This window comes from Stegodyphus dumicola, chromosome 12, assembly GCF_044657685.1.
Source record: "Stegodyphus dumicola isolate Sdum_Otavi_A_Nest chromosome 12, ASM4465768v1".
In the NCBI taxonomy this organism is placed as follows: domain Eukaryota; kingdom Metazoa; phylum Arthropoda; class Arachnida; order Araneae; family Eresidae; genus Stegodyphus; species Stegodyphus dumicola.
Window position 1 is genome coordinate 19,573,275 of NC_140779.1, and position 21,595 is coordinate 19,594,869.

Genomic DNA, 21,595 nt, shown 5'->3' on the forward strand with positions numbered 1-21,595 from the left:
GCTTTTAAATAGATTAGCTTGCTCAATTACAGACAAATATCTTACATTTTGCTAAATGGCAACAATCCCGAGTGACAAGTGAAAACAGGTAAAATCATATTTCCAGACTAATAGCCCTTTTGGGCTAGAGTACAGACTAATATACCCCTTTTTTTGCTTATGAAAGCACTGTAATTACTTTCACCAGAAATTGAGAAATTTTCAGAAAACTATGATTTCCACTGGCAATATAAAATTCTGATTGCGATTTAAGCAGACAAAATTGCAGCAGCTTTGATGCGTCAGGCATGGAAAATAATGCATGAGAAAAAGAAAATAAATATTGCAACAGAACAAAAAGTGAGTTTTTGATACTATTAAACAATTTTTGTACGGTTCTTACAGTTACCATCAGCAGTTAATCGTTAATTCAGTTTTTCTATTTTGAAACTACTCAAATTTAGCAAACATGAGCTATTTATATGCAATTTACAAAGAAAATTGTTTGGAAGAAGTACATTCAGTTTCTAGAACAGTAAATCTAATTAACGTAATTATAAAATCATGACTTTTGACTGACAGAAAAAGAACTAAAATAAAGCCTACTTTGAAAAAAATTGCGTAGTTTTTGCCCCTCATTTTTCGATATCGCAGAAAATACACTCAGAAATACAGTATTTGAAAAAACTTCCCATTCAAAAATATCAACACAATTATGAATTTCCCCCATATTTTACATATCTTGATAATCTGAAATGCATGTCTAAGAACAATAATGAAGAAAATATAACAATTTTCCCCAAGCAACCTGTATACTACATGCATTGATTTCTAGTACATGCAGTTGGGTAAAAGTTAATTATCTTCACTCTGGAAGCATGTTGATACTTCTCTAATCATATTTCTCGTCCATCTAAAATCAAACTTTTTTTTAAATCAAAAAAAGTAATGAAATCATAGAAGTTCTCATACATACAAGAAACATGTCATGATACTGATATTTATTTCCATGATACACATATAATATATCACAGTAAATGCTGGTACAAATAAGTTACTAAATACACAAAACACATCACGTATACAAATCAAACATCGTGTGCATACATATAACAGGCTACAGCAATCTGTTTTGCATTAAGTACATTAATAAATGAAAAGGAGTTCAGATTACAAATAAAAATGAGATATAAAATAAAATCACCATGTGTGTAAATAATATTACAAGCTACAGCAATATGTTTTTAAGTACACTGATAAATAAAAATGAGATACAGATTAGAAATAGAAATGAGATAAAAATATGAACTTGTCAATTCAGAATACGACAATTTTGTCTCAACAGATCTGAAGACTCTCCTACATACATACATCTAATTATTCCTTTCTGAAATTTCACATTACAAATTAATACCAAATGCATTATAAAAAATGAAATGTTGAAAAATAAAAGGAAATAAATCACTATTTTATCATGTACAAAGTTATTAGTAAATAAGACACTAACACAAAGATGGCATAAAAATAAAGACTTTAAATAGCCTATTGAACGGTTTATTCAACTGAACATGTACCAATACCCAGAATGTGTTTAAACGAGAAAATTATTTTTTTCCAAAATCATATAAGTGGGTTGGTACCTTTTGAATGCCTTTTGTTTTTATTTTTTTTTATTTAAGATCTTTCAACTACTTTTTATAAATATTATTAAGTGATTTTGTAAGATAAAGTGATTTTAAGCTTAAACATTTTTTTGCCAGTAATTTTTTTAATTAATTTTTTTTAAAGAAATATTTAACAATTAAAATGTTTTTCTTCTCCTACAATTTTCAATGTTTTTGCCGCAATTTTTTTATTGTATTTATTTAGAGTGTTCTTAATAATTTTAAGGATCAATTTTGCAATTAATAAATTAGTTTCCGAGAACAAAAAATAAAAAGCATATTTTTTATGTAAAAACTTTGGGAAAAACATGATCTCAATCACATTTTCACTTCAAAAATTTTTCTTTTCACTATTTTGAAAATTCATTTTTGTTTCTATTAAGTATACAATTTTAAATACACAGTAAAAATATTAAATAATTTAGTCTATATCTGTGTAAGTCCTAAGACTTTCAGTAAAATGATTTATTGAAAAAATGCAAACTAAGAAAACAGAGTTTAGAGAATTTACACTGTCTGAATGGTCATTAAATCATTTCAAATTTGTTAAAAATTTTATTATTGAACTTCAATACATATATACACATAAAATAAAACCTAGTACTATTCAATTGGTTAATATAAACTTATAATTACACTCTTTCATTTAAAACTTTATCTGGTCAGAAATATTGCAAAAAAATCAAAAAATGCAAGAATTTTTTTTTACCTGTTTTTGTTTTTTAAAACACATTCAAAACAATTTTAATACATGAATTAATTATGATATATTTTCTAAAGCACTTATAATGAATATTAATAACATTAATTTGCTGCATTATTCATTTTTTCAAAGCAAAATTTGAACAAATGTAAAACATTTTATTTAAAACCACTCAGCAGCACATGTGATTTCTTCTCTCCTTTTAGCCATTTGTTCTCACATATAGCATATGTGATTTCTTCTCTCCTTTTAGCCATTTGTTCTCACATATAAACTGCATTTTAAATTAATTCAGATGTGTTTTAATTAATTAAAGAGTTTAATGTCTGTTCCAGTTCTATAATGTTACAGTCAGGAACTTGATCACTTTCATTGGACTATGTCTTTCTGTTCCTATTTTATCACAAATAATTTCAGTTTCTGAAGAAGCATAGCAAAGCTGGCTGATAATACACATAGAAATATTTGCTGAAATATTATACATATAATTGCTGAAATGCATATATATAAACCTGCCAGTTAAAAGGTTAAAAAAAAATTTTTCCCATCATCATTTTGCATTTAAATAAATCATTTTATACATATAAACAGAGTTTGCTGATTAACAACATTCCTCTTTTACACTGATTTTTAATAAGTTACTGAAACAATTAAAAAGTAAAAATAAATAAATAAATAAATAAACACTAAAGGGGTGTGGCATTTAAAGGGCAGTCAAATTTTTTAATGTGTTTTTATACCATTTATTATCGTCAGATCATTTCAAAATTTCTCTTCAGTGTAGTAAGGATATTACGATATTTTTTTAGCAAAAAATTTAAAAATTGGTAATTCTATCGATTTTGGAAACCAAGCACATATTACCTAACACAAGTCTCAAACTGGTGGGCCCCAAGCAGTTTTATGATACCCACTAAGAAATTTAAATTGGTATTTGTTGCAAACATTTCAAGATTTTTGTTACTATAGCTAGTGCATAGAAAGGTCGCTTTGTTTGAGAATACATTTATAAGTAAACAGCTTTTTTTCACAATTGAAAATTAATGAGAAAAGAACCTGATTGTTCAGTCAGCATTTACAACGCATTACAATTTGTAGTGATCTCTCTTCAAGGCTTCAGTTTTTATCAGAATCGAAACACCATCAAGTGTAGTAAGAAACAAAGAAGTTTATAATTACTCACATACAAACATATACATTTTTATTAATGCATCCAAAAAATTTTCATGAATAAGTGAAAGAGAAAAGTTGCTATTATTTATTCCCAAATTTTATCTCATTTGGTAAATTTCCTCTCAAAAACTGTTTAATATTTTTTTTACTTTAAATTAAAGTTATCAAATAATTAAACATATTATAATTATTTAAAAGAAATGTTAGTCTTGGAATTTAATATTTAGTTGCCAATATATTTGAATTACAAAGGACAACTAGCAAAAATGTTTTACACATACCAAACTTTACATTTCATATTAAATATAAATTTGAATTTATTACTATTTATGTATGTTTTAATATATATTTAGGAAACAAATTTTAAAAGTTATTAAAACTATTTTTATTTTGTTTAAAAAAACATTCTGGCCTGTCAGCTGTTTTATCTTGCATTCAGACAACATGCAATTTAAGTTGAGACCAACGACCTTTTATATAGATCACCTGCATTAAGTTACAAGTGAAAATGAATTAAAAATGTGTTAAAATGCCATATTTATGATATTAAACTCTGTTTTACTGAAATTAAACTTTCAAGTCAGGTTCTGTTTTATAGGAATGAAATAACTTGAAAACTTAAAATGTCAACTGAATAGAACTTAAAACTACTTACTACTTGTGAAAATTAACACATTTTAAGCTCATGGAATTGAAAGAAAGAGGAGTAACTTCTACAATTTTTTTACTAAATATATATAAATTTCTAACACTTCTGAACATTTGTACTGCATGTATGTAATTAATCTTCATGAAAATAAATTTTTTGGTTATTTATTGATACAGAAAATGATCAGAAACACATAAAAGTTCAAAATGTAATCATTAAAAAAATTCTTAAAAATATAAATAAAAATTCAATGGAAGTTTGATACTAAACCGCTGTCTGAAGTCCATGAAAATGAAAGAATTATATTCCAGGTACAATATAGATTAGGGATAGTCAACCTGGTCCCTACTGACTACTAGTGGGCGATTTAAGCTTTCATGGTGAGGCATTAGAGGTTTTTGTCCAGTGATGAAGCTCAAAGCAGAGTGAAACACTCCCAGTAATGCATTAATGTATACATATATATACGTGTGAAATTACATTTAATTCTTTACTTGACTGTATCCCCGCATGCAGAGCTTACTCCTGTTTCCATATATTTATATGGTTTTAACATTTCTCTTATGTGTTGTTCTGTGACTATAATGCAAATAATGGGGTTATCACATCTGCTACCTACCCTCAACAGTGGCCGAAAGAAACATTTATGTAATTTTAGCTTTCGGATTATCTGATTGATTGATTGTCCTACATGAAAACCAGTTCTTTGGGAAAAACCTACAAGGGACAAAGCTTCCGGCGAAAAATTTTCATCTCTGCTGCAAAATGTCTCATGTAACTAGTCGGGACATCAGTTCCAGAGAAACTGTTTCAGCTAGGAACCTTCCAATGGTAGAAGGGCCTCATTTCTGAGACAAATTTATTCTAGCCTCACATTAGATAGGATAACCCCATAATAAGGAATGAGGCTAAGAGAAACTTGAGAAATGAGCTTCTCTTTCTTCTATCACTCGAGGGTTCTTAGCCATAACAGTTTATCTGGAACAAATGCTCTGACTAGCTATGTAGGGCATTTTGCATTAGAGATGAAAATTTTCAAATTGAAGTTTAAGCCTCATACATTTTTCCCAAAGAAATTGTTTTCATATACAGTCAAAAGTCGTTAATTCGGACAACCATAATCCGGACCTCAAAGCTAAAAACTTTCTGCGCATGCGCAGCGTTGGCACATGCGCACAGGCGTTGCGCGTAAGACCTTGACTACTGCGCATATGCGTGTGCGCAAGTGCAGAATACGTTTTCGCCAGCTCGTTTAACGTATAACGGACGGTGTAAGCTAAAATTTTCTAATTATCTATTTCAGTTAATGTTGCAGATTGCGTTGTTCCTTAATCTTGGAATTGGATCAGGCTTATTATTTTTTGCAGACTGTAAGAGCAATTTTATAAAAGTAAACTTGAACTTTCGATTATGTCAAATAGAATTTCCGATGCTGGAACTTCCAAAGGATCTACAAAACGAAAGTATGTTTCGATGTCCAACAAACAAAAAGGGAAATTGCTGCAAAAAATGGATAAAGACATGAAGAATGTGACAGACAGGTTAGTGAAAACAAAAAATTTCGATTGATAAGTTAGTCGGTATTCTCGGCACAGCAATTAACGGGACTTGAACAGCGGAACTTTGTAACTGAACAAGAAATTATGTCTTTTTATAGAATTAAAGAGAGAGTATTATCACATAAAATGAAGCAACTTAAACAACTTACATTGAGAGAAATGTTTAATAAAGTAAACAAATAAATATTAAGCTTTTTTTTTTTGTAAATTTTGATACCCTTTATATCATAATTGTTCTTTATTTCATAAATTACAGTTTCATATTTTTAATTTTAGAATTTCTGCATGCCATCTTACGAGATTTAAACTGATGATCTATAATCCGGAAAAATCGATAATCTGGAATCGCCGAAGTCCCGACGAGTCCGGATTAACGACTTTTGATTGTAGATCAATCAATCAGATATCCTGAAAGCTAAAATTCTGGGAAGTGCATTTTTCAAGGCACTGCTGAGGCTAGGCAGTAGATGTGATACTGGTTTAACGAAAGCAGGATGTCATCGCTCAAGTTTCAAGTTGAGTTTGTTTCAGTAGGTAATATCTAGTTAGATTTGTAAAATGAACATGTGTCTATAGCTTAAAATAGGTTTTATGAATTGTGTTTCATAACTTATGTCTCAAGGGGGAGCGAGATAAAATAAATATGCTCATGGTTACTCAACAGAATATCTGAAGATGGATTTTATTGAATGTGTTGCAAATAAACAAGTTTTAATGTGTTTAATATGCATTAAAACATTATCAAATAAAGCAATGAAGCCAACTCAATCGGAAGGACACCTTGCTACAAAGCACCAAAAACACACCGATAAGGTCATTAAATATTTTTTAAATACATGTAAAAAATTTCAAAATCACCCAAAATTAGCTGCACCATTCAAGAAATAATATTCCATTAATGAAGATGGATAAACGGCCTTATCATCTATCAGAATTAATTGCAAAAAGTGGTAAAAAGGTATAACATTGGTAGAGCTTAAATAATACCCTCTATAAAAGAATTTATTTCGACAGTGATGCATCAGGATATACCTTAAGCTTTGAGAACATTGTCTTTAAATGACAGCAGAATAAAGTGATGAATTGAAAAATTGGCAATTATTGTTGAAAATAAACTTATAAGGTATTCTCAAAACCTCTTCGTTTGCTATGCAATTGGATGAGTCAGCTTGCAAATAATGTTCTACTAGTGACATATGTATGCTATTTTGATAAAAATAACACACTACAAGAAGAAACATTATTTGCAATAAATCTTATTATATATACAATAAGAATTATCAAAATTTAATGCTGTAAAATCATACTTTAAGAAAAAAATAATATATTCTTGAACACTATTGTTGCATATGCTACTGATGGAATATCATCAAGAGTAGGCCCCCTTATCATGGATTTATTACTTATTTAAAGAACGAATTTCCAAATATTTTGTGCATTCATTGTATGGTGCATAGATATGTTGTGGCAAAGCTTTTAGGTACAAGTATCCATTCATCATTGAGTGTAATAATTAAAGCTGTAAACTAGATAAAATCCAATGCCAAGCATTGTAGAATGTTTTGACAGTATTATGTCAGGACAATAATGATGATTTTGTTAATATACTTTTACATACAGAAATTCGATGGTTGCTGAAAGGTGCATGTTTGTTTTGTTTTGTAGTATTATATAACCATATCACACGGGTTTTTTTTTAAATATTAATGACAAATCTTTGTTAAGAATTAAAAATAATAAAGGATGATGCTTTTTATTTTGGCAGACATTTTATGAAATCAATTTTCAGCTTCAAGGAGCCGATAAAGCTCATAATCAATTGCAAATATATTGTATTTGACAATAAACTTGATCTTGAAGTGCTGCAGTTCACGAGTTTCGCATGTCCTTGAAGACGGTAATGACCTTGGGTTTCGATCCCGTGTCTAATGCGAGTCAAATTCTCTACCACTAGCGCAAAAGAATATCACCTTTAGCTTTGTTGATTCGTCATGCTACCCAGTGGCACGGAGGAAGGTATTCCAGTGTACTTTTCTGGTTTCATTTTTCTTAACATTTGAGTTAGCTCCAAAATCGCTACGAGAGAGAAAAACCAGTTTCAGAAAACACATTAAGCATTTCAAAGATCCTTTTTGACAAATCAACACAATTTCTGCTCCTTTCCCATTTCTTACCACTTAATGACGTATCTTTCGCCATCAAAAAGACGTAATAGTAGAAATAATCAGTAGGGTCACATATTTTACTTTGGTTTTAAGTCTACCTACCCGTAGTGCATCCAAAAAATGGGAAGTAATAAATACTCTACGAATTTTTGCAACCTCGAGTAAGAGATCTAGATGACATTTTAAACATCCTAGATGCAACGGATTTTTGACGGATAGTCACTTAATGGAGGGTGAATTTAAGGATACGCTTAAAATAAGCTACGCAGTGCCATTTCCCTCTATTTCTAATGGAAAAAGGGATAGAATTTAGAAAGTACGAATGTTAGAGTAAACACAAATGGAAACGTTAAATACAGATACTTAGATGGGATGACTCCTTTAATAGTTATTAAAGTATGGTAGTTGCCACACTGCGTAATGTTGGTGATGTTTTCGGCTTCACTGTTTCGAGGAGTTGAATTTCCTCTAATCTCCTTAATATTTATTCAACGATAGGGAATTTGCTGCCCCCCCTTCGCTACACCACAGGGGATAAATCAAACAAAAGTGTAAGCAAGTCTTGTAAAAGATTATCTTCCCTAGAAAATACAGCATGTCTTGTGAAAAGAAAATAATTACTTACAAAATCCTGTTTCCAACACTAATAAAGTACCTAATTATACATTAAAATTTCCTTACCATAACCTACAGAGACAGAATTTCATTAATATCCCGAATTGTCACCTGTAAAAGATGATTAATTCCTGAGGTGGGTGAAAGGTTTAATGATCACCTTCCTGAACTTAAATGGAAAAATAAAAATGATTTGATGATATTTTAAAGTTGAAGTGTTTGACTGGATGAAAAATGTTTTTAATGTAAATAACACTGAGATTGATATTACTTGACATGCAGAACAGTTAGAATTCAAATATGATGAAGAGAGTAAATATACTTTTGATGATGGCAGATACCGAAAACCTTTGGCTAAATACAATAATGATAATTAAAAAAAACGCATTACTTTTATGTGTGGAATATTATACCTAATTTATTGATACTTTTTCCTACCTCATATCTCCCAGAATCAGGCTTTAAAGCTATTAATTATATTATGATTAAAGAGAGAAACCATCTGAATATTTCTTAAAAAGGACTTTGTTCCTTTTGAATTGTTTGTTCCTCAAGAAAATAAACCAGGTTTCAAATATTTAATCTCACAGCGTATCAGCCCCAAGGATCTCATTAATAACTAATTAAAAATATAACATTTAATCTTTGTTTACTTCAATTTAAGTAGTCTTTTGTTTTTTAATATACATTCCATCTATTATAATAAAGTATAAATAAATGGATGAATTTGACTATATATATTTTACTAAACCTCCACTCAAAAAACTACTTTGCAGTCACACTAAATTAAACCAGTGACGAACCGCTGGGCAGCACGAAATTTTATTACCTACAAAATGGGTGGTAGGTATGAAAAGGTTGACTACACCTGATGTAGATGAAGTTACAGCAGTAGAACCTTTTTTAAAAAGATATTCCCCTTTTCGCGGTCATATATAATATAAAAGCTCTTAAGCTTAATAACGCAATGTAAACCAATAACAAACTCCTCACCATACCCTATGCTTTCTTGAATTTACAAACACATGCATTTGAAGAGCAAAAGCATGACCAACATGTTTTATACAAATGAAAATAACCATCTTCTCTTTATGCAAAGGAAAATAAACTAAATTCAAACAAAAGCATCTATCAAATGCACAAAATAGTATAAATACAACATAGTACAGTCAAAAGTCGTTAATCCAGACTCGTCAGGATTTTGGCGATTCCGGATTATCGATTTTTCCGGATTATAGATCATCAGTTTAAATCTGGCAAGATGGCATGCAGAAATTATAAAATTAAAAATATGAAACCGTAATTTATGAAATAAAGAACAATTATGATTTAAAGGGTATCAAAATTTACTAAAAAAAAAAAAAAAAGCTTAATATTTATTTGTTCACTTTATTAAACATTTCTTTCAATGTAAGTTGTTTAAGTTGCTTCGTTTTATGTGATAATACTTTCTCTTTAATTTTATAAACAGACATAATTTCTTCTTCAGTTACAAAATTCCACTGTTAAAGTCCTATAATTGCTGTGTGGAGAATACCGACTAATTTGTCAATCGAAATTTTTTTGTTTTCAATAACCTCTGTGTCAGTTTCTTCTTTATCAGAAGCCAGTTATAATGACGAGGAATTTGATTTAAATCATATCAAAGACGGAGTACATCGAGATGAAATACTACATTTAGTAAGGAATTATAAGCCAAATAAAATAAAAACATCTGCCCTGAAGATAAGGATAGTGCTGACAAATTAACTTGCAATTCATTGCACGCCACGGCGTCCCCCCCCCCGAGCCGCAGCGCAGCGTGAAATTGATAAACAGATTTCGGAATGGTTAGAGAAACGAAGGTTATGCATTTATCCATTTTTTGCAGCAATTCCATTTTTTGTTTAATGGACTTCTAAACATACTTTCCCTTTGTAGATCCTTTACATATTAGTAAATATATATCAGGAATTCTATTTGACATAATTGAAAGTTCAAGCTTACTTTTATAAAACTGCTCTAACAGTCTGCAAAAAATAATAAGCCTGATCAACCCGAAGATTAAGGAACAACGTAATCTGCAACATTAACTGAATTAGATAATTTTAGCTTAGCTTATACCGTCCGTTATACATTAAACGCACATTCGTAAATGTATTACGCGCATGCGCACATGCATATTTGTGTTGGCAGTGGTGATAAAGGCAAAGCATATGTTGCTTTCCTTTAACAATATGTTGCTTTTACTGTCCGTTATACCGTTAATTCGTTTTGACTTTGAATACGACTTTTGACTGTACTAAGCTTTGCTATTTAGTATTATAGGTTAATTAGAGATTTGATGCAAGTTTGAAAAGGCAGTAACATGATGGAATCAGATTTGAGCACTTTTAAAAATGGCATACAAACACGAAAGCCATGAGACTTAAGCTTGATGGGTGTTCATGGCCAGTCACAGTAAGTACTTATAAAATGTTTCCCTAGGGTGCTCTCCATTAAAACTGGAGGTGGAACTGAGCTAAATCACACTGTCACCTGTATGGTCCTTAAGGCTGTTGCCAACAACAGGCATATCTTACGCTCTTGTCACGAAGAATTTCGTGGGCTTGGGCTGATATCACATGTCAGACAAGTCAGCATAAGTAGCAGTACACAACAACAACTTTTAAAATGTAATTTTTAGATTATGCTAGCTATAGCTCACTGATGCTAAAAATAAGCAATGGTTATACTTTTTTATACAAGCAAGGAATACTGTTTGACTCACTGATAATTTTACGACTAGTGATAAGAATTAAATATCACAATTTATGTTATGCACCAAATCTTGCTGTATGCTAGGGCCCACCAGCGGCCGAGCGGTAAAGTCGCTGAACACTGGTACTTCGGTCCGAGGTTCGAATCCCGCGAACGGGCTGGCTGCATGGGTGTTTTCGTGGTTTTCCCCATGTGTAACGTGTATACGAGCCAGTTCCCCCTAGAAAGTCCTCCACGAAGGCATCCCTCCCATTAGGCAAATAGCCCTAGTGTGCTTTGCCATAATTAAATACACCACTACTTGCTGTATGCTAATTAATCAATCTAAGTAAATAAGCTAACCTTAGTTTACTGAAAGAATTGCCTTACAAAAGATGTTTTAAGCAGTATACAGATTCTAATTTTCTGTTCTAGCATATTACTTAGACATAAGTGGTTACCTGGATATAAGTGCTGATTTTTAATTAAAATACAAGCAACAGCACCTTAACAAAAAAATAAATAAATAACTGATGGGGGAATAATTGTATCTGGGGAAATGTTTTGTTAGAAAACTTTTACTTCAATCATACATAGACACTCTGATATTTAAAATATACCTAAATATCTCTGCGAACCCAGTGTTGCCAGATTGTGTGATTTTTCACAAATTTGTGACTTTTGACAAACTTGTGCTACTAAAATTTTAGTATTTGCGATTTTGCAAAATTTTTGCCACCTCCATCATTTATGTATGCTACTTTTTGTGACTTCAAAGATTTTTTTTAATATATCATAAAATGCTTACATGTTAAAATAATGTATCAAATAAAAATAATTTCTATTCCAAAAAAAGTTTATTTAGGCTTAAGTAGAAGTTGGCATCTAGCAATCCGTTTTACATGTGGGCTTTTAATTTTCAAGGCTGCACAGTCTGACGTCGGTATAACGAGAAGGGGATAGAGAGAAAAAGTGGGAAAGAAAGGAAAAAAACTGCTTCGGAACCTCTCACCTTCCCCCCTCATCCCCATGCATTTTGTTTACCCCCTTAAGTTCTATGCTGATAATGAATCAAACAAAAGAACTTTCAGTTTAGGCACCATATACTGGGTACCAAAGCAGAGGAAAAAATGAAATTCCTTCTCCTGATTATAATATTGCTAAGAACTAAACTATAGAAATGACTTAAAAATCAAAGCTTTTTTTTTTTTTTTTTTTTTTTTTTTTTTGTTAATAACACAAATAAATTTCACAGTGAAAAAACAAGGCTTTTCTAAGCAATCAGAATCTGAAATAAGCCCAACAGGCAGAATGGAAAACTCACTGAAAAAACTACTTTCCTCAATTAAAATGTTCACAATAAAGCAAAAATAAATGAATAAATAAACAAATTAACTGCCAACTAAAAAATTTTGGAACAAAAGCACTAACAGTCTAAACGTGAGGAATCTCTTGAATGGATATGCACAAATTAATTTAAAAATAGAACCTAAATTAAATGAGAATTAATTTAAAAAGAAATGGATATTTAAACAACTGAAAATGAGCAATAAAGTTTTAGAATTTTTGTTAAAGTGTAGATTGTTGTTAAAGATATGTAATTAAAACGATTAAAAATCAAATACTGTCTGTAACTGACGGAACCAATAGTCATTAAATTTGTGATGACGTCAGAGGTCATGTGAGCATGCATGTCTATGACATCACAAAAATCATGTGATCTCTGATGTCATTTGCACCTTTCTGCGAATTTTTTAATCTTCTTTTGCTATTTTAGTTGAAAAATTTCTGGCAACACTGTACAAGTCACCTTTTTATTGCAATGATATTACTGTCTAGAAATGAATCTCGCCAGTGCCTGATTTATGTATAAGCTGAACAAGCTATAGCTTAGGGCCCCCACTTTCTCGGGCCCCCCTGAAAAATTGTAGCAGTGTCCCATATATAAAAAAAATTGATTCATATCCCTCATAAAGGGCCCCATATCTCAAATAGCTTAGGATCTCATCAAATCTAAATCTGGTCCTGCATCTCCCAGCATATTAATGCATTATGCTCCAACACCTGAATTATCTGGGAATATAAAATGACTTTTTGAAGGGATATGAAGAAGAGTCACAAAAATCAATCCCAAACATTTGCCACACCACTGAATTTTCCAGATATCAATGCAATTGAGCAGCTAAGAGATATCTTACAACAGCAAATCTGATCTGTGTAGGATTAATTAAAAAATCACTGACAATCAATCTTTCACAGAAAAACTGATAATGGGTTATCACCAGATACCACATGATGCACGAACATTTTTAATGCACTTCCTCCCATGTACAAGTTTAATATCAGTCTACCACATGATGTCAATCCTGGGCAGTATTCTCACAGATAGATAGGTACGTCAGAAATGGATTGAGATAATATATGATCTCTAACAATGGAGAATGATGGAAAATAGAAAATGATGGAACAATTTATGCTTTCAGTTGCACCCTAGGAAATGCTTAATAGGTGTCTGCCAATGGAATGGAAAACATTCAGAAACTTTGCAGAGTCCACACCTTAATGGATAACACCTATTTTAATGATACATGAAAGGTAAATACTACATTTAGTTTTACATTCTATCACAATCCGCATAGTTAAATTAACTTTCAACAATGGGTTCATAAAAGCAAGTAAAAACAGATTTAATGAGTTTTAAAAATGTTGGATGTTTCTGTCTGATGTATCATCTTTCAACTCAAAACTTTATAATAAGAGTTTTTCTGTATAATATAATTGTCTATACATATCTGGCATTGAATGTTTCCATAGTCTAAGAGATTTCAATTTATGTATCTCTAAATAAAATGTTTCATGTAAAACAAAATTTGAGAGTAATGAGCGATTTAAAATCTGGAAATTCTGGATTTAAGAAAGTTGAAATTCCAAAATTCTGATTATACCCAAACCACCAGTGGCATAACTAGGATGGGGGACATTGTCCCCAGGCGCAGCATCTAGAGGTTGCCAAATTGTAATTAAGAAATTTTAAAATGAAATGTTTTCCATTCTTGGTACACAGACGGAGGCGCAAAATCTTTAGTTGTCCCTGGGAGCTGAAAACAATAGCTACGCCTCTGCAAACCACCACCAACCCTGTGAATGTTATATCATAAAATGCTTACATAATATGTAAGAAAAAATACAAATAAGATAACCAAAAACTGACACATGACAATACATTGGCACAGTAAAAAACACACATTTCTAAGAGATTCAAGAATTTGCTTGTTCACCTTATCACTAAAATTTAGCTTCATGGGGGCTTCTTAAATTCCAAAGTGAAGAAAATTATTCACCTGAAAGTGCTATGCTAGCCTATAGGGACTTTTAAATAATATTGCAAAGAAACAAATGACAAACAATATTAAAAAAGTGCTTTTAAAGCATAAGAAGTTGTATTTAACAAAAGGGATAATATTTTAAGAAAATGACAGAGGAACTACTTTCATATTTATTTAATTTAATATACAGGTATTTACATATTAATGCAACCACCTTGGCGCAATTTGTTACAAATGGCAAGATGAAAATTACTTATTGGGTGCAAGTTGGAAATTTTCGCAACTGCTTAAAAAATTCCCAAATTATCGATATTTATCGTAAATCGGCAAATATTATCAACATATCAAAAGAAAACATGCTTTAAAAATTTTAAATACAAATTTTAATGACTAAACAAAGATTATATGATACATCTTTTGCAAAATCCATCCGCAATATTTTCCTTGTGTATGCAAAATCTGATTTCGCTTACAAACTCAGCAATATGCACTGGCTGTCTAATCAGACATTTATATTGTTCTCTTCAATGATTTTGCAGCAAAATACAGCATTCCTGCATTTTTAACATGGTTTCTTCCATTGCTGGCAAATCATTGGAACTTGGAATACAACAAAAAGAACGCATACAAAATGGTGACATTGCCTGATTGAAAGAACATTATGCGTAGGGTTGCCCAAAAAATGGTTTTGTGCATGGTTACCAGTGTTTGGCACATTCCAAAAATCTGACTACTTCTACTAAGGTGGTTGCACTAATATGCAAGTACCAATAGAAATTTTCAAGACTTTCAGAGCGACTCTTACATTTTATATTATACAGTAAAAAAAAAAATATTCAAAAGACATGTGCAATAAAAACCATAATCTGTCAGTACAAATATTTATTCTTAGCATTTAGATATAATTGGAACTTTTTATCTTCATTTTTTTATGTTATTTATAAATTATAAAAATAAGAAAACATACAAAATATAACTTGGAATGAATAATAAAATAAATGCGAAATAAAATTAACACAACAGATAATGTTTATCCACTCTCAGTATATTAAGAAGACTAACAAAAATATTTAAATATATCACATAAATTATCACGTTTCTAAAAAATTTCCCCATAGTAAACATTGCAGAAAAACAATTATGTTCTTACCATTACTCTCATTAATTAAATTAAAAATAATAACTGAGACTAATAAACTGTATAATTTATACCTATAACCCAACACAAAATAAAAAACTATACAAAGAATTATTTGAAATATTTTAAAGTATACATGTACAGGCATACATGTATTGTTTTAATGGTGTAAGGCATGCAATAAATATCAAACTTTTATTTTGATACTTATATAACATTTTTAGTGTGAATACCCTTTAAATTGCTCAAACATGTGATTTTTAGAGTTATATGATGTTAAAATTTCTAATCAAACACAATTTGAAGTTTTAATGTAACAGCAACAGTAGCTTTAAAATTAACTTCAATAAATAAACATTTTGCCAACTTGCCACAGAAATATGTCATTCTCTGAGTTATTTAAGCAATAGCCTTACATAAATTATAACTATTTTTATGTTAGAATAACTGGAAAATATTTATTAAAAATAGAAAAATCCCCCAATTCAGTTATATCATAAGGAATAAAAATAAATGCATCAGAATAAATTATTTTAACCATTTTATAAACTAGTCCTCATATATATGCTAAAGAATTTTTAAAAATCACAAGCACTAGCAGTATATTAAAAGAAAATTCATTTTGGAATGTAATAACTAATCAATTGTATACCAATGCATTCCTAAACTGTGGTAAAGTAAATTTAAATCAGAAACAGTAAAAAGCAACCTCATGTATTAAGTTATTAAATTCTGAAAATTTACTTGCTACAATTTGAGAAATAGAGTAAGAAAGGAGAAACAACATATACACTTTTAAAGGGATTAATATTCATATCCCATAATTAATTATACAGTAACAAAAATCAGCATATATAAAAACTAGGAATATATTCATACAATCTCTAATTTTTATTTTGAATGCTAACAAGGTGGAAATGATTTCAAGAGAAAGATGCAAACACTTAAAAATCACTAAGAAATGTCTCATAAATAACTCTGTTGAACTTCTATAGCTGATACAGTTAAAAAGATAAGTTTAACTAATAAAAATTTGACATATTTACAAAATATAGTCAGTCTTCAGATGTAATGAAATAATAATTAAAGCCTATCATGTAGGAAATCCAATTTATAACACCTCTCCCTACTTTTTATGCAACAGAAGGGGAATGGTTCTTTATAACTGTGATATCTTAACTCTTTTTGGTGTAGATTTTAAAAAAAACTGTGATATGATATTATATAAATGACATTTCATTTTTGGGCTAATTCAAATAAAAAGTGGTGAACAGCAAAATGATTACTCTAGTCTTCACATAAAAATTATCAATAAACAAATTATAAGCAATGTTTCAACTGTCACAAGGTGATTTAAATAACAGAATTATAACAACAAGCCAAATCAAACTTTAAAAATTGCTAAAACTCAGTTTTTACTTTGCATTAATTTAATCAAAATTATATGCATCTTAAGCATGTTACATAATTGTAAACATTTGAATTGAAGAATATTATTATACAGTCAAAAGTCAATTCAGACACCCATAATCCGGACCTCAAAGCTAAAAACTTTCTGCGCATGCGCCGCGTTGACACATGCACATAGGCGTTTACGCGTGCGCGTAAGACCTTTTACCACTGCGCATATGCGTGTGCGCAAGCGCAGAATACGTTTTGGCATGCACGTTTTATGTACAACGGAACGTATAATCTAAAATTATCTAATTATCTATTTCAGTTAATGTTGATGATTGCGTTGTTCCTTAATCTTCGAATTGGATCCGGCTTATTATTTTTTGCAGACAGTAAGAGCAATTTTATAAAAGTAAACTTGAACTTTCGATTATGTCAAATAGAATTTCCGATGTCCATCAAACAAAAAGTGGAATTGCTGCAAAAAATGGATAAAGACATGAGGAATGTGACAGAGAGGTTAGTGAAAACGGAAAAATTTCGATTGACAAGTTAGTCGGTATTCTCAGCACAGCAATTACGGGACTTGAACAGCGAAACTTTGTAACTGAACAAGAAATTATGTCTGTTTATAGAATTAAAGAGAAAGTATTATCACATAAAACGAAGCAACTTAAAACAGTTTACATTGAAAGAAATGTTTAATAAAGTAAACAAATAAATATTAAGCTTTTTTTTGTAAATTTTGATACCCTTTAGATTATAATGTTCTTTATTTCATAAATTAAGGTTTCATATTTTTAATTTTAGAATTTCTGCATGCCATCTTACGAGATTTAAACTGATGATCTATAATCCGGAACCGCCGAAGTCCCGACGAGTCCGGATTAACGACTTTTGACTGTATATAACTTCTGCTTAAAATTCCATAATAGGGCTAAGCGCCAAGCTTGGTGAGAGCTTTTTATTTGGCGCAATTTTAATTTGGCTGTGCTTTCCTGCTGTATGTTTTCTTGTGGCAAACCTTGAGCTTTATTTCGGTAACTGTAAGAGAGCGAATTTAGTGTATCCAGATTTTTTTAAAATTTAATTTTGAAATACTGTGTTTGTTTTTAAAAGTTTTATTGTTTAATATTATTGTTATATATATGTTTAATATTATATTTATATAAATATTTGCAGAAGGTTAAGCTGTTGTTGGTGGGAGAATGTTGGATTTCATATGACACGAAGTTTATAATTTATGAATGTTTTCATTTAATTTTATTTAGTTAATTTTTTATTTTTTAAGTTTTGTTTTTTTTTTGCATGCGGCAATCCAAAGATGTGGAATATTTAAAGCTTTGAACGAAAGTTGTTTAGTGTGTTGAATTCCACAACCATAGTAACTTGAATATTTTAGTTAGTTTATGATGCTGAATACGATTAATTTGCTATTCTGTTTACGTTTAAAACTGACTTCGCAGTGCTCTGATCTGATAAGTGTATACATTTATTTACTTAATAATTATTTACAAGAATTGTTCATTCTATTATTTTATGATGAATTACATATACATAGGATTACGTTTTTACTTGCAAGGCTGTTGGACTTTGTTTTACTCATCTAGTATTTTATCATCTCATTTTACTATTCTGTTTACATAAAATAACGGCGTTTCACTACTGCAAAACTTTATTCTGTTGACATTTAAAAATAACATTTTAGTGCTTTTGCCACCTAAAAAATTCACCAAATTTTGAAGGCCAAAATAGTTTGCCGCTAACTTATCCCACTTATGGAATTTTAGCCTAACTTCCCACAAAATTTCCTTGATCAGATCTAAATGAACTCAAAAATACTTGACAGAATATTTTACATGTTTAATACTTACAAAAACATACGTTAAAATAAGCTGCTCAAATTCTTTTGTAACAGCAGTGATCTGTAATAAAGAAAAATGAAAATATATAAAATATATTTTTTCAGTAACTCTTATCAATAAATCCTGTTACTTTGAACCATGTTAGTAAAATTTTCTAAATGCTCAAAATTTGCCAAACTCTAGCAACTAGCCCATAACAATGTATCTTAATTCCTTTATTTGAGCATTTGTTACATGTGCCACAAATTTAAGACTGCAGCATTTGCACCAGCAATAGTTTAAAAAATGCTATTAAAAAAATCTTCCAAATATTTACTAGATATGTACTTTTTCCTGTCATAAATATACATTTAAAATTCTTTTTAGTGATCCATTCACGAAAAGAAAATATATTCGAAACCATAATACACAACAGCAACAAATTTTCGTAACATATACAAAACATTATACATGAAAGAAAGATTTTGACTAGAATTTTCATAATGTCATGACTTTCAAGGAACTTAAAATAATAAAGAAATAATAAAAATGAAATTTTCTTAGATATACTTAGGATGTTCTGAAATTTTGTAATTAGATAGCAATATCATTCTTGAAATGAAACTTTCTTACTTTTTTTGAAGTTCAGGTGACAATACATAATGAAGGTGATAGATGTTTTCAATTTGAAATAAACACTAAGCTTTGCAGTAGTATTCTCACCTTTACAGCCAACAGCACATATTTTAGCATAAAATTCAAATATGGAAGAACATTAACTTTGTATTTGTATGCTAAAAATGGACAGATAACTGTATAAATAGCATCTGAATAAGTTTTTGCTATATCTTATAAGAGCCTTCAACATAGGAACTATATTTGACATCAAAAGGATCAGAAGTCACATGAAAAGAATTACATGCAGCTGCAAATGATGTGGCACGCAATGCTAAGATATATTCTTCTTCTACAAATTTCCTGAAAGTTTCAAAAGGACAAATGCCATATTCCGAAGCACGGTCCAATTTCTTGAAAGAATCTTTAAAATACAATTTGCAAAAAGATGTGTATTTTGTAACATCTTTACCATTATACAAAACTTTTAAAGCATACTGAATATTATTATTTACGGCATGACTGTACATTTCAAAAATGATGCGAGAAGCATATGGTATCATGCTACCATCATCAATACCAAGTGCTGTTGATAAAGGTTCTAAAGTAACATCATGACCAGAGTAAAGCATAAAGCGAGCAGCAGATTTTCCATTAATGAAATTTTTCATATTGTTGACTAGATGAATAAAAAATCCTTGCATCTTCAAAAGAGCTGTCTTGGTATGAGTACTGTCTCTCACAAATTGTCGACCTTCCCAGTCAAGATACGCAATCAGGTTACGAACATGCTCAAATGTAACACAATCACTAGTACCTGGAATGCATGGTAAATGAGAACCATGACACACATAGCCCATCAGACTGTCAAACATTGCCAATGGAGCAGTGATATCAGAATGATTTGGATTAGATTTCACAATGGGACTAAGTCGCTGTAACAGATGTACTACAGCCGGATGAGAATGTAATAATCTTCTCATTTTTTTATCCATTAAAGTTTGCAAATGTTCTAGTAGAGGGCATTTACAATAATATTCAGTCATACAAAACCTTGTATCAGGAGATGGAATGATTTTTATGTTTGTTATATTAAAGCTTGGTAAAAATCCAAAAAGAAAAGCTACAGCACTCTGAAATGTTCTAGAATAAATTGTACTATAAAGTTTTATATGATCAGATGTCCAGTTTTTATCTAACAAAGCATGATCATCAATATACGCTCTCTGTAGAGCATGTCCAACCATTAAATGTTGATGAGCTCCTACTAAAGTCATCTGAGAAGAAGTGCAGTGCTTTTCTGCAGGATACAAGGGAAATGTTGTGAATGGGAACAGATGCTTAGCAGATCCCCGCAAATGTTTTAAAGTCTTGAGATATTTCAAAAGAAGAGGACTATTCTGAGTGCCACAGCTGATGATTGATTGGTTTCTGATGGGCCTCAGAGGGGCACGATCTCCATGTCGAATTACAACAGCTACAAACTCTAATGATCCATTAACAGGAGCTTTACCTGAAAATATGAGAAAGTAATAAATAAGCATACAAACAGACTGAAATTATTATATACATTGCTACTACCTTGATATATACAAAAACAGGAGATTCTTGCATGTAAATAAGCCTCATAAAAGACTGAAATTACTACACACATACATGCTACCTTAATATATATATAAACAGGAGAGCTATTTAAATGCAGTCCACATAACAAAAAAAAAAAAAAAAAAAAAAAAAAAAAAAAAAAAATTATATGTCAAAAGTAGATGATTCTGAAAGAAGTGACTGGAAGTTCTGACCTTACCACCAATGAAAATTTAATAAGCAAAACTGGAAGCTCCTTGAATTTTTACATAATTTCTGATAATGATTCAGAGACAGCTTGCCTTTTTATGCAAAACTGATATAGAAATTCTTTACTTGATGAGCCAAGGTTTCCATTTCTTGACACTCCATCCATTTTGGTTTGATGTCACTGTGAGAATTTTTCAATTCTTTATGGTGATGTTATAAATATGAACTAACTGTTAGGCTGAACAATAATATCTGTGA

At 30.3% G+C, this 21,595-nt stretch overlaps 1 protein-coding gene across 4 annotated transcripts in view; it reads right to left on the reverse strand.

The window, feature by feature from the left end:
* Positions 1-963: 963 nt before the first annotated feature.
* The window catches only part of LOC118188258 (2-phosphoxylose phosphatase 1), a 35,539-nt gene continuing 14,907 nt past the window's right edge, over positions 964-21,595 (reverse strand). The window contains exons 3-5 of one of the 4 annotated variants that reach the window (XR_004758082.2): positions 19,562-21,056; positions 18,959-19,009; positions 964-7,803 (exon numbers count right to left, since the gene is read on the reverse strand). Coding sequence is in view for 1 of the 4 variants with exons in the window: in XM_035358656.2 (XP_035214547.1) it covers positions 19,771-21,056 (1,286 nt within the window). In the remaining 3 variants the exon portion in view is untranslated. Of the gene's footprint in view, positions 21,057-21,595 lie in introns of all 4 variants that reach the window. The other 3 variants (XR_015044374.1, XR_015044375.1, XM_035358656.2) reach the window with 3 other exon arrangements.